Genomic DNA, 14,397 nt, shown 5'->3' with positions numbered 1-14,397 from the left:
CCTAGAAATGGGGGTTTCGCTATGTTGCCCAGGCTGTTCTCAAACTCCTGGGCTCAAGTGATCTTCTCGCCTTGACCTCCCAAAATGTTGGGATTACAGGCATGAGCCACTCTGCCCAGAAACTCCCTAATTTTATAGATGAGGAAACTAAGGTACAGTTAACAGAGATAATTGGTAGCTGAACAAAGACAAACGTGATTTCCTGATATGAACACTCCCCAAGGACCATTCAAAACCAAGGCATTTGCCTCAAATTTTTGAGAACTTTTGTTTTTTAGCGTTAAACATGGAAGATAGCAGTTATGTGGCTCTCCAATAAAAAATGAAAAGGCACCTCTTCACCACGAAATGTTTAGTAAAAGAATTACACACTGCTAAAGAGCGTGAGGACTACATCTGTTAATTATTCAGGAAGCACTTAACTGTAGCCAAATGTCTTTGGAGGCACTGGGTTCTGGTGTCGGTGCTGCCCAGTTCATTATAAAAGACCATGGAACCAATAGCACTTTCATTGAAAAACTCAAGTTGTTTGTCTTCTGAAGATGCCGTGTGGCAGCAGTTTGCAATGTTAGTTTTTAAAACAATTCCCCTGGAGCATTTGTCAATATAGATTCCTGGGCCTCCCACTACCCCCTAGAGAATCAATCAGTAGAAGAGCTGAGGTAGGGCCCAGGAATCTGCATAAGCCAGCATTTCAGGTCGTTCTGGTGTGGGTGGGCCATGGCCAGGCCATCTCAGTTTGCCCAGGACCGTGCCAGTGTACACCTGCTTACACGGTTTACAGAAACAATTGTTAATAGTGCTCTTTTTCACTCTCAAAAGTGTCCTGACTTAGACAGTACAGTGTATGGCCCTCTTTCTTCTATCCATGGACCATATTTTGAAAAATACCAACTCTAACAGTTTACTATTATACAGCTACTATATTTCATCCATAGGATGCTCCCCAAAAAAGGTGAGCTCCATGTTCCCTGCTAGGGACTCCAAATAACCTATTTTCCTTCGCTCAATCATAAGACTTTAAGCAAGCATCCTTGTCTATTCCCAGCAATTTGCAAAGGTGCTTGGTGCCGTTAATGTACTGAATTTCAGAAACCAAGAGAGAGAAGTTTATAGGTGGGAGTGATGAGAAATAGACGAGGGCTCACAAAACACCACAGTGACGCACAGTGAATCACAACTATCATTTTATTGTTCTGATTATTGGGGTACAGAATTGTCCATGTGCTCCAGGACTAGTTGGGCTATGACAGACACCACAGATTGCTCTGCAACTTCCGGGGAACATTATCTGAGTCACACGCTTCTCTGGTCATGTTTTTCCAACATCAAAATGAAACACTTTTCTCCATGGAATGTGGAGTGACAAATTATCTCAAACCAAAGTCATCCTTCATCATGACGGCATGTACCAACCAGGCCACACAACAGTAGAACTGAGGGGACCAAGCTTCTTTCTATAAACAAAGCTCCTTGGGAACACTGGACTTCTGTGTACATTTATCACTGTAAGTAGGCTGACAGAGGCACAAAGCGAACCAGGTCAGATTTTGACTTATGAGTACAAATATTGTAATGAACTTTTATTTCATGTATAACACTTTTACCCTATTAGCAGCTGTTCCCAGTTTAGACACCGCTTTTATGAGTCAAGGAGTTATGATGAAAAATCAGCAAAGTAAGGAACTTTACATTTCATTGCAGCATCAGATATGTTCACAATGGTATATTTTATTCCACAGTGCTGTTTCTTATTTGGTTCAAGCATTTCTTAGGTAGTCACAAGTTGTTTTAGATCTGGGAAATATTTAAATTTCAAGCACTTGCATACTTTTGAGAGGATGTGAACTTAGAGCAGCAGATGGTGTGTATATAAACCATAAGCAGCAATTATGACCTCAAATGATTTTAACACCAAGGAACTCTGCAGAAATTAGGGTCAGCCAGAATGCCAAAGTGGTATGTTCTGTTCTTCTTAAAAATGGGTCCTGTTTTCCAGGACTGACTCAAGCACAACTCCAGTTTCTAATCAGAGTGTAGCACTCAGTTCTACACGAGAACTAAGCATCACAATGAGAACAGAGCAGCACAATTGTAACAATGAACATAATGGAAATGAGGGAGGCAATAGAATTCAATTCCTCCAACAGTGAATAAACTCAATTTGAATTTTTTAAAACACTCCATACTTTACATTTCCTAAGTAAACTTTGCCTTGACTGTCCACTCAAGAGTCAAGATACACTTGGTAATTTTTAAATAGATGCATAATTCATTGGTCAAAATCACATATCAGCTCAATTCATTGGTCAAAATCACACACCTTGCTTGAAAAGCATGATACCAAAGGACTTAATATGATGCTTTCCCCAGGAGTTACCCAGGCACCTAGGAGAAAAGGAGCAGATCTAGGATCTCATCAAGCCCCTTATATTTTTTTAACGCTGGTTACAAGGCTGAGAAGATTCTGCCTGGTCCCTCTTCAGTGGCAGGCAGTCTCAAGTTTTGTCAAATCCCTAAAGTGACAGACTTTAGCTGTAAATATTCTAAAACATGCTCATTAAACATTTGGGATATTAACTTCAACATTTTTTCAATGAAGGCATAAGTCGGTTTTTCCTGTAAGTATATAGTGCTTTTAAAAATATGGACTGAGGTTTCCCATGGTTGTAACAGTTCAGATGACAAAAAGCAAATGGAATTTATAAGAAAGCGGTGCCACGATAGAAACAACAGTATAACATTTTCTACTCATCCTGTTTTCACAAACTCCTTTTGTGACACAACATTTAGCACGGCTCAATGGCGGACACCACTGACTTCCAATCGGATTTCACTTTTGTAACTGCCTTTTTCATGTCTAGCATATGTGAAAAGCCAAAACAACTAGAATTGGATGTTAAGATTTCTTTTTTCTCTCAAAAAGAATCTCAAGGTATGAATATTTTAAAACATTAAGTGGTTCTGTTATTAATATGCATTCCATTCTAAGCTTGCCATTTTCAACCAATTTGGAAGGCAAAGATGAACTAAAGAGTAGTTAAAACCAGTGCTGTGTGCCAGAGTTAGACATTTCTTGACTTTGCTAACTGGAGGGCAAATATTACTCAGTACATACGTGATTGTTGATACTTGTGCTGTTTTGACCCATTTGCAAAAGTTATCCAGATTATTCAAATTAAGAAGCCACTTTTAGGTTCATTGAAGTTAGAACTATCTAATGGAATGTTCTTTTAAGTGAAAGCTTATTATCCCCAAAGGAGTCAGTTCCAATGGAAAATAGAGTCCTCACTGAAAAGCCAAAAAGCAAAATTATCAAACAAAATCAAATTGCAGGGTTTTTCTGTGAAAATCTCAGAGAAGCATGATAAAAGGGATCTATGCTTATCTCCTAGACAAAGGAAATTTGGATGTCATTTATCATGAAAAGAGCAAGGTTCAGGCTTCTTGGATAATCTTATGTTCCTGAGATTACAATACTCTAGTTTTGAAGCTCTAGCTCTGAAATTTACATATGAACTAACAAATCTGAACACACTGTAATAGAGTTCCAGAGATTTCCATGGGATTCTTATCAAAGGCTATTCCCTGAGACAGGCGGGGGTAGTGAAAATGTAATTCTCTGAGTACAAAAAAAATACATATAAAATCATTTTGATCTCTTTACTTTTCCCTTTAAAGAAATTACTAAAATAAAAAGATTTATCGCTATAGTCTAAACTCTTATGTTTTACCTTTGTAAATGTCTTTCTTTTAAATGAACACTTATTGCAAAGCCAGGCGTGGACGCGATGCTTTCATATACATTCTCTCTCCTGATACTTCTCTTAAAATCATCATTTGTATAGAAATAAAAATATGGTCTTACAATATACACAAAGTTAGTGAAACATTAAAATAATTAGCTAGAATACAATTGTAATTCTTTGCTTTTGGAAATTATAACATGAAAAAAGTTAAGCAAACTTAATGGAATCCTAAAATGAGTAGAACTTTTCAAGAATGCAATTGCAATCCTGTACTAGAAAATATAATGTGAAAAACAAATCCAAAATACATCTCTATGTAAATTAAAGCTCAAGCCACGGTATTCAAAATTAAAATGATTTACATAATCTACTATACTTTGTGATTTTTTTAGTAATTAACCTTCCTGAGGTTGATTTTGTTCTCCTTAGTGTTTGCTTAACTAAAGTGCTTAATAAAATTTCTACATAATATATTACCCTCTCCATAGATGAATATTATTTTGAACTACAATCTGACAAAAATCTAACTACATTTAATTATGCTTGATTAATCCAAATGTCACTGAGAGATTTATAGAACAGAGAAATACTTTTCAGGTTAAGTTCATACTCTTCACTGTAAGCTTCCTGGATCCGGTATTACCACAAATTTACTATCTCACGTCTCTAATATTGTTTTTAACATCCCATAAAAAATATTCCCAATAGTCCAAACTGGACCATGGGACTCCAGAGATCAATCTCCGCTTCTTTTCATTTTCAAGAGACAGGCAAACCTCTATCAAAGAGGAAGTCACCACTTCCAATGGGAGGCACATTGCCCCTGCAGCGCCACAAACACTTAAGGGGAAAGGATGGAGAGAACTGAAGTCAATTCTCCACCTTTCGGTGTTTTATGCCAAAAAATGCACATACAGGATGCATTATGAACTTATTAAAACACTGTAAGGATATTAAGGCAAGATAAGGGGGCTGCTTTCTTTTAATGCAGGCACGTAACTGTATCAGACATTTGCTTAGACACTTTCGGTAATGATGCCCTAAGGTGCTTTAGTTTATATGCAAATAAGTCTATTTAAAGGGTGACAAATTGGCCCTACCTCTGGGGATGATTAAACACATCCCATCTTCTCCAGTTGTTAAATCTCCCACTGCTGGGTCACTCAGCCCTACCCCCAGGGATGACCAGACAGACATGTTCTAAGGCATGGAGGAACTGTCATGAGGAGCCACCTGTGTCACACACAAAGTAACAGTGTCCTGGCCACCCTAACCCTATCACCCAGATCATGGGGAATTCATGTCCCTATCTTAAAGACATAAAGGTAGAAACAGAGGTTTCTCAGGAATTCTGTGACCAAAATATTGTTGTCATTTTATTTTCCTTTTGGGGGATGAACACAGCTGATACCAACCTGTGGACTTGAGAGAGAGGCCTTCCCAGATTATCCTTTCCTCCACCTCTGAAACAAGTTTAGAAGTGTTAAATAGGGTCTCTTCTGACAAGCAGCTGTTTTAGCTACAGCATCATCATCCAGATGCTTTAAACTTCTATTCAAATAATAAGTTCTGAAGTCCTAAAAAGACACATCCGGAAACTGCCATCATTATGGGGTTTTGTTACAAGGAAACAGCAGCCCACACTATTCAATGAAGTCTGATTGTAAAAGCTGCCTCCTCTCACCTGACCACAGTTCCCCATTGGTCAGCAAGACAATGAACTAAAATGGGCTCCCGTCTGCTCTGTCTACCTGAAGCCACAGTGTGGGGACCTCGACAGGGTTCCCTGCAAAGTTGAGTGCAGAGCCAGACACAGAAAACAGACTCTCCAAATTCAGATCAATCGACGTGAAGGTGAGAAAAACTCAGGAATCACTAACACTTCATCTTCTAAGGAACGCACCTGTCCATGATGAAAACAACATTGAGAAGATCTGGTGCTATCTTCTGCATCTCCCTTTCTGGCTGGATTTTTCTCCATAGCACTCATCTCTCAATCGTACTATTCAATGTCCTTTTTGTGTTTCTAGTCTGTCTCCCCTAATAGAAAGTGGGTTCATGAGGCAGGGATTTCTGTCTGCTTTGACCCCTGCCATGTGCCCAGCATTCAGCACAGTTTCTAGCACACTGGAGACACTGGACAGTATTGCGATGGAGGACTAAAGGTAGCTTTCCTTCACATGACTCCTCTCTCTGCCACCCTCCCTTCGTTAACCTCTCTTACATGTGGGTACCGGTCTTCAAGTCTCCATTTCACACCAGGACAGACATTAGGGAAAGGCACTGCCCAGGGTGGAGCTTGGTGCATACAGCAAGGCTGACACTAGTGCTCCTTGATCATTATGCTAGAGCTCTGAAGGTGACGAAAGCTTGCTGCCGGATGTCTGGTGGGATGTGCTGACCACTGAGGCAAGGAGGCTTCAATTCTACAAACAGGCCAAATAAAACCCCAGCCCCAGGATCTACCTACAAATGCACTTTCAAAACATTAACTCAGTGTGCTTTGGTGGTGGGCTCCAGGTCTCCAAACCATGTGAATATGTATTCATGAGAAACCAAAAGGAATCCTGATGAAGACTTAACACCTTTCTCTTTCTTGATGAACTAAATTTTAAAATGGGTTGATTGAAAAGACAGGTAAGAAAACCTGTGGCACAGTTAAGGTGTCAGAGATGTTAACCCTCTCAGTGGCACAGCTCCACCAACAACCTGTTCATAAAGAAGAGCTTAGGCGTCTCTTGGTAACTCTGGTAATGTGCTAGTTTGGAGTATTCTATCATATTTAATCAGCTAACTAATAATTGTCAATGGCTGATAACTTAAGTTCATTAAAATGTCATATGTCCTCTATTTTCAAACCAGAAGGTACTGATATCTCTAATCAATGAGACAGGAACTTGACTTAAAAGTTATCTTCCCACACAGAACAGTAAACAAAAATCCCGTATTGATTAAGTTAATCGTCCTTTCTTGCTGGCAATATTGCTTCCTTCTGTTTGCTCAAATGTAGATTATGAAGGACATTAGCTTCAAAGTCAATGTTTAAGCATCTGGACTGCTGAAAAGATGGCAGAATAAATGCATGTTTATATAAGTGCTCCTGCCCTCTGACCCACACATCCAAAAGTTGAACAACAAGCTGTCTATAATGAAACTAGTAAAAGCTACAACTCCATACCACGGACTCCAGGGCAATGTCTGACAGATACAACCAAGTTGGGGATGAATCGAAGAAGAGTTCTTGCATTTGCCAGGCATTTCTCCGAGTCTCCAGCAGCCACAACTGCTGGGCAGTTAATGAGAAGATTCCCAAGACTCTACTGATCATTTGTTAACTTGGCAAAACAGGACTGGCAACAGTCGGGAGAAGCTGGGCACACTCTGCGCGTGCATGTTTCCAGAAAAACGAGGACAGGAGGTTGAGATCTCAGATGAACCATGTGTGTTCATCCCCTCCGGTATCCAAAAGAGGAAGAGCGGCGAGAAGCAGGACCAGAGGAGAGAAACCAACTCTGGAGCCGATCTCACAAATGTGGGCTACATGGAATCCAGGAGGGCAGAAGTGCAAACCCACCATGTTCCTGCTAGGATGACGACTAGTGGGAATGGGGAAATGCAAAGAGGATCTGTCTCCCAATGGGACCCGGCCACCCCCAGGGCAGAGGATTCAACAGTGTCTATGGAAGGCACTCACAGACAACATGTTCCAAGGAGGCTTCATGTCACTCCTTATTCCCCCAAATCCAAACAGAATGAAAACCAAAAACACCCTCCACCACTACAACCCATCAAGAGCTAGCCTTAGGGTTCAAGTGCTAAGGTTATCCTTCAAACATGCCTCGCTCAAAAGAGAAGGAGTCAAGGAGGATTTACCCACACTCTTCTTGGACAGGTAAAACTGGTACCATGCAAAGATAAATAATAAGCAGAAGGGGTCATCATGATACTTGTGCATCAAGATAAAAGCAAAACAATACAAGAAAAGGAATGAAAGATGCAAAGGATAGATAAATACACTCTAGAAAAAGAATGAGCTCATAAACCACTAAAACTGTAGACAAAATTGTTCAGCACTGGAAGAAATAAGAAATCAAAGAGGACAACATAATGAGCTAAGGAAAGAAAGAGATAAAAAATGAAACTAGGCTGGGCGCGGTGGCTCACACCTATAATCCAAGAACTTTGGGAGGCTGAGACTGGTGGATCACTTGAGGTCGGGAGTTTGAGACCAGCCTGGGCAACATGGTGAAACCCTGTCTCTACTAAAATACAAAAATTAGCCAGGCATGGTGGCATAAGCCTGTAGTCCCAGCTACTTAGGAGGCTGAGGCAGAAGAATTGCTTGAACCCGGGAGGCGGAGGTTGCAGTGAGCAGAGATCACACCACTGCACTCCAGCCTGGGTGACAGAGTGAGACACTATCTTGAAGAAAATAAAATAAAATAAAATAAAATAAATAAAACTGTAACAGAAGTGGAAGCCACATTACAAGGAACAAGCCCTAGAATCAACAGTACAGAAAACTGACTCAGTCAGTGAAATGGAGGATAAGACTTGAGAAAAAAATCATACAGCGTGAATGAAGAAAGATGAGATGAGTGCCATCTAAGGAAAGATAACTGTGAAGGACAGATGACAGAGAGCCAATATAAAAATGAAGTTTTCAAGAAGAGAACAGACTAAACTGATACAAAACGCAGTGAGGCTTGAAATGACCATATCTAATGCTCACTGCATTCCAGAAAAAGGCAACAGACAACAGTCAATCCTGAGATATACTCCAACGAAGTTACTAAATTTCAAGGATAAACAAAGAATTCAAGTATCCAGGGCAAACAATCAGGTCATCTACAAAAGGGGAAGAAAAATCCATCAGGACTCAGACCTGTCAGCACCACCAGATATGGACAACCATAAAGTAGCAATAACATCCTGTCTCCAGAGAATTCAAGGAAAAAGGCTGTGATCCAAGAATCCGATAGCCAGCCAAGTTATTGTTCGTAAGTAACAGCAACAGGAATACATTTGTAAATATGCAAGAAAACCCAACCGAAGCTGTAATCCAGTCTGCAAAAAAGATAAAAACATCAGCTCTCAAATGTGGAGTCTTTGTATGAAAGGGCTGGCAGTAAGCACTGAATTCATTCAGACACAGAATTAAGTCTAAATAACTCTAGTAATTACCTACAGCTATCCACTTTAAGTTGCCTGTCATTTTTGGTAAAAGCTGCCAAATCCATCTGATTATCTCCTCTAACTATGCCAAAATGGAAACACACAAAAGAAACCCTCTCCTGAACGGAATTAACTTGCTCTACAGATAATTTGGGGTTTAGAGCTTACCCTTTGAGGAATAGTATACTGAAGAAATTCCTCAAAAGAGATAATACAAATCACCTGGCGTACTGTTCCAAGCACCCAATTGCTCGCTTTGGCCCTTCCATTGACTTACCATGCTACCTTGGCAAACTCCTTAATTGCTTTGGGATTCATACAAAAAACCGATATACCTGCATAGTCCAGCTCATGGCATTGTAAGGATCAAATGGCATGCTGTATGCAGAAGGTCTTTGGAATCTATACACAAGGCTGTAAAACTATGTCACACTGTTTGGATGGAAAGAATTCTGTATTCAGGAGCCAAAATCAGATGTTCAGAGACAAAAAAAGGAAGAGATGGCTCCTGCGGATCTATCCCTCCACTTCCTTGCATTTCTCTACATTTTAAAGTCATCTCTTAGCACTATAAAAAGGAAATTCAGCACTTTCACAGCTCCTGACTTGAACTTCCATATTTTTAATTTAGAGACAAGGATGGTTTAAGAACTTAGAAAGATGTTGCCCTACCACCCAAGGAAAATGTCTGACAGTTTTCTATCTTTGATTCACCTACTATCTATGAATATTATTCATTATTTTAATATTATTTATTAACATTGTTTATTAAGCACCTACTATGTGTCAGGCACTATTTTAAATAGACACAGTCCCCACTTAAAATAAAATAGAGTAAATGAAAGAGCAGTACAGAGGAATGGGAAAGAATTTAGCTGAAAAAGGGTCCATGTCTATTTGTGTTACAACCTATATGGGGGAAATCTGACCATTTGCTTATAGGCAAACCCAGTAAACAGCCAGATTCTCTGCCTAAATTAAAAGAATCATGTACAGTTGACAAACAGGATAAATGAATACTTGGGTAAAGAGGCTAGTAAGCCAGGAGAACACAGATGTTCCTGAAACTCTTCTTGCAGTTGCTTTAGGGTTAAAGATAAATTCTTAATGAAGAAAACAAAGACAGGAGAAGCAAGGTTGTACTGGGGTCAGATGGATGTGAGTAAGCCAAAAAGCGTGCTAGTAAAGAACTACCGATTAAGTCATGAAGACACTGAAATCAATCTTTACTTTTGAAAAACACTTGTAAAGGGAAGAATGTGATGAGATTTTTCTACACCATATTATCCATATTCGGCCCCTTACATGGTACTGCTTGTGAGGATGTGGTGATCGATGGGCCTTCCTCAAACAAGAGAAACGCTGTCAGAGTCAGGCAGTAGGCAGCACCCCCTAAACTGCTGCCTCCTCTCTCCTACAGTGTATCACACTTGAAAGCATAAAGGAGTATCGTTGGAAATTGAGGCCTAGGAAGATATTATCTCATGTTTATAAGGAAGCTAGGGTCGGCTGGGCGCAGTGGCTCGAACCTGTAATCCCAGCACTATGGGAGGCTGAGGTGGGCAGGTCACTTGAGGTCAGGAGTTCGAGACCAGCCTGGCCAACATGGTGAAACCCCGTCTCTACAAAAAAATACAAAAACTAGCTGGGCGTGGTGGTGCATGCCTATAATCCCAGCTATTCGGGAGGCTGAGGCACAAGAATTGCTTGAACCTGGGAGGCGGAGGTTGCAGTGAGCCGAGATGGTGCCACTGCACTCCAGCCTAGGGGACAGAGTGAAACTGTGTCTCAAAAAAAAAAAAAAAAAAAAAAGGAAGCTAGGGTCTTTGCATGTAAAGGACCTTTTTTTTTTTTTTTTTTACATCTTTTATGCCACACAAAAATAATCATATGGAACAGCCCCATCCCCAAGACACTGACTCGGTCCTCAGACCTATGGGCTTCCTATGACCCACCTCTCACCAGTCTCTCAGAAGTACATCAGTATTTCTTTTACCTGATTGATTACATATGAGTTCTCTGATGAGATCCTTCTAAGGATGGAAGAGATGAGCTCTTTCTAAAGATGAATGGAACTACCCTGAGCTCAGGTAATATAACGAAATAAAAGAAAACAAGATCCAGTGGAACTAAGAGAAACAGGAATGCAATCAAGCCACATGCAGCTGGTCAAAGCACACCTCATCTCAGGGAGAAATCCCCCACGGTGGTGGGAGAGGAGCTAATTGCATTGGTACTATCATATGACTAAAGCAGGATGAATGGTTTACAAGTCAGAACTTCTACATCAGTGGACTCAACACTTACAAATTGGACTGAAACATTTATATGGACATTAAAACAGGGCAGAAATCAAAGTAGATGATATATATGGAAAATTACCATGAAGAGAAGCACATCCTGTGGAGCTGTATATGGGATGCTGGTTTCAATCCGGATTCTTCGGTCACTTCTATTCCTAAGGGTAAATATAACATCATTCCTCTTTCCTTATCCCAAATCGTCTGCTAATTCCCACTTCCAACTTTTAGCAAAAAGGATTGTGAAAATCAGACTGAGCTGACAATTCTAAAACTAATATGAATGAAAATGAAAATTATTAAGACCTGGAGCATTTTTCAAAAATAAACTAGAGAGGCCTTTTCCCTCTGATAGTCTATTTTACAACTAGTAAAGCGCATCATACAGAAACTTCCAATTCCTTAGAAGACTACAAATGAATAAAATATGACACAGGTACAGTATTAGATGGATGTAAGTTTGACAGAAGCATAAAAACTCCACTTCACACTCTGTACAAATTTGGTATTGACCAGGAGGCAGTTTTTCACTTAAGATCTTTGAAACCAAGCAGTTGGGTGAAAAATTCTAAGATAACATTTCGAATGCTTTAATCAACAGACATATACAAATGAATTTTAAAATAAAACCAAGGCATCAATGAAGAAGATCTAACATGAAAGTCACCACATCTCACAACGAGAATCCGATCAGATGGAAGAAGGCAAAAGTCTAAATCATAGAGTGGCGGAGGGAGGCACGGGAGAGACGGAGGGCTCTGGGACTAAATCATCAGGGCATGGCCAGCTGATGTCTTCCACTTTCAGGGTCCCAGGGCCCTAGGTGGAGGTTTGGGACAAATATGGTATTTGGTCACAAGGAGCAACAGTACGATCTGCTGTATCTGGAATGGGAAAGGCGCACAGAATCCTGGAAGGACTGAAGACATCAGACGCTATGATAACAAGATGGAGAGTACGAGGGCACAAGAGCTGTAAGGAGGCTCTGTGCTCTTCGGTGACAGGCATCAATCACACCACAGCAAGATGTCATTAAAAAGTTACTACTTTAGTGGAAGATCTGGAGTAGCTACAGGAAAAACTCTTTGGGAAAGTCCAGGTGGTAGAGAGAAAATACACATTTAAGCACTAGGAATAACTGTGATGCCACGCTCAGAGCAGGTGGGAGAAAGCAGTTCTCTCTGTTTGACTTGCAGAAGGCAATCTTTCTTCACAGAGAGGACCACAGCATTCAGTCCTCTAGAAAGTTCTATTAGTCTTGATCTTGTCTCTACAAAGAAAATAATGAGAATATCCATAGTGAGTTTGTGAGTACAACCTCCTCTGTTTTGACCAGGACTTAGAGTATTTCATTATAGTGATAATTCAAAAACCCTTGCCATATCTCAGAATTATTTTCTACAATTACTACAGAAATAGAATGACCATTTAATTACTTATATATACTTTAAAACGGTTCTTTACTGTCAGTGAAAACTCTGGTTAGAAATATAGAGTGACTGCTAAAAACTATGAGGTTTCTTTTTGGGGTGATGAAAATATGCTAAAGTTAGATAGTGGGAAGGGCTGCACAACTCTGTGAATATACTAAAAAATATGGAATTGTATACTTTTATTTATTTATTTATTATTGAGATGGAGTCTCGCTCTGTCGCCCAGGCTGGAGTGCAGTGGCGTGATCTTGGCTCACTGCTGCCTATGCCTCCTGGGTTTGTCTCGTGCCTCAGCCTCCCAAGTAGCTGGGATTACAGGCACCCGCCACCACTGCCCAGCTAATTTTTGTATTTTTAATAGAGATGGGGTTTTGCCATGTTGTCCAGGCTGGTCTTGAACTTCTGACCTCAAGTGATCCACCCGCCATGGCCTCCCAAAGTGCTGGGATTACAGGCGTGAGCTACTGTGCCTGGCCAGAATTATATATTTGTAAAGGGTGAATTTTATGTTGTATGAATTAATCTCAATAAAACTCTCACTTAGAAACTGTTTTGAAAATAAATTTTCTTAGAACCTCTCATGTATAAATACCTAGTGAATTTACCATACTTACTAAAGTCTTTCCCCAAATCTCTACCGATTATTTGTATAGTTTAACAATTTTAACTGTCAGGCTAAGCATTTAAAAATTTTAAGAACTGCTTTCTGCTTAAATTTGTTCACCTAATAATATATTAGAAGTTAAGACTAATACTTAATCAGCATACAACCTTCAGTTTAAAATTTAAACCTTAGTTTAAACCTTAGTTTAAAAATTGCCTTTAAAATAATATTCAATTAAAGCCACCTTTTTACAACCAAACCTTTTTCTAAAGATGGCTTCTGCACTACTCAAATTACTCCACATATCAGAGCAATAGTTTGAGCAGTTTGAATCAACTGGTCACAACGATGCTCAACATTCTATTTGACTTACATACAGACTGAAAATGGAATCAACAGAAATTGATATGATCCAGGTATTTCAAGCTGATTTAGCTTAAACTTGGCTGGGAATGGTGAGAGTAAGTATGTTTGTTTCCACAAACCAAACTTCTCTAAACTTCATCATTTGAGATGAGTGGCCAGTCCAGCAATATTGCGTAGCAGTCCACCATGACACTTCCATAGAAAAAAATAAACATCCATATGGATATCATTTATAACACTTGTCAGAGAAGACCAATGCTACTAAATGGTACAATACTGCAAAGCTATATAAACTGTATTTGTGTACAAATATCTTTCTGTTGCATTGTGTTAAAGATGTTAAAAATCAAGTTTTTCAGGATAATAAGAAATATATACAATTAAAATATATTGGGGAGAAACATTACAATGTTAAAATAGAATAAAATATCAATATGAACTTATGATTTAAAATATATTTTAAATATAGCTATATTTTATAGCTCTGTCTGTCAAGGAAAAGGGCCTAAAAAAGGTATAACAAGCATCCCCAATTATCAGATTAGCATCTCTAATACTGATTAAAAAGAAACAGGGCTGGGTGCAGTGGCTTATGCCTGTAATCCCAGCACTTTGGGAGGCCGAGGCAGGCAGATCACCTGAGGTCAGGAGTTCGAGACCAGCCTGGCCAACATGGCGAAACCCCAACTCTACTAAAAATACAAAAAAAAAAAAAAAATAGCCAGGCGTGGTGGCTCATGCCTGTAGTCCCAGCTACTTGGGAGGCTGAG

The 14,397-nt window shown here is 39.7% G+C and overlaps 1 protein-coding gene across 2 annotated transcripts in view; it reads right to left on the bottom strand.

Annotated features, from left to right (window-relative positions):
* Positions 1–1,170: 1,170 nt before the first annotated feature.
* Positions 1,171–14,397, bottom strand: part of PDK3 (pyruvate dehydrogenase kinase 3) — an 85,464-nt gene continuing 72,237 nt past the window's right edge. Inside the window, exon 12 of one of the 2 annotated variants that reach the window (XM_003317396.7) lies at positions 1,171–12,494. In XM_003317396.7, coding sequence (XP_003317444.4) covers positions 12,464–12,494 — 31 coding nt within the window. In that variant the 3' untranslated portion in view covers positions 1,171–12,463. The remainder of the gene's footprint in view (positions 12,495–14,397) is intronic. The other variant, XR_008542053.2, reaches the window with a different exon arrangement.

Source organism: Pan troglodytes, chromosome X (genome assembly GCF_028858775.2).
Source record: "Pan troglodytes isolate AG18354 chromosome X, NHGRI_mPanTro3-v2.0_pri, whole genome shotgun sequence".
In the NCBI taxonomy this organism is placed as follows: domain Eukaryota; kingdom Metazoa; phylum Chordata; class Mammalia; order Primates; family Hominidae; genus Pan; species Pan troglodytes.
Note: the sequence above shows the minus strand (reverse complement) of the source record. Positions and strands in the feature narration are given on the sequence as shown.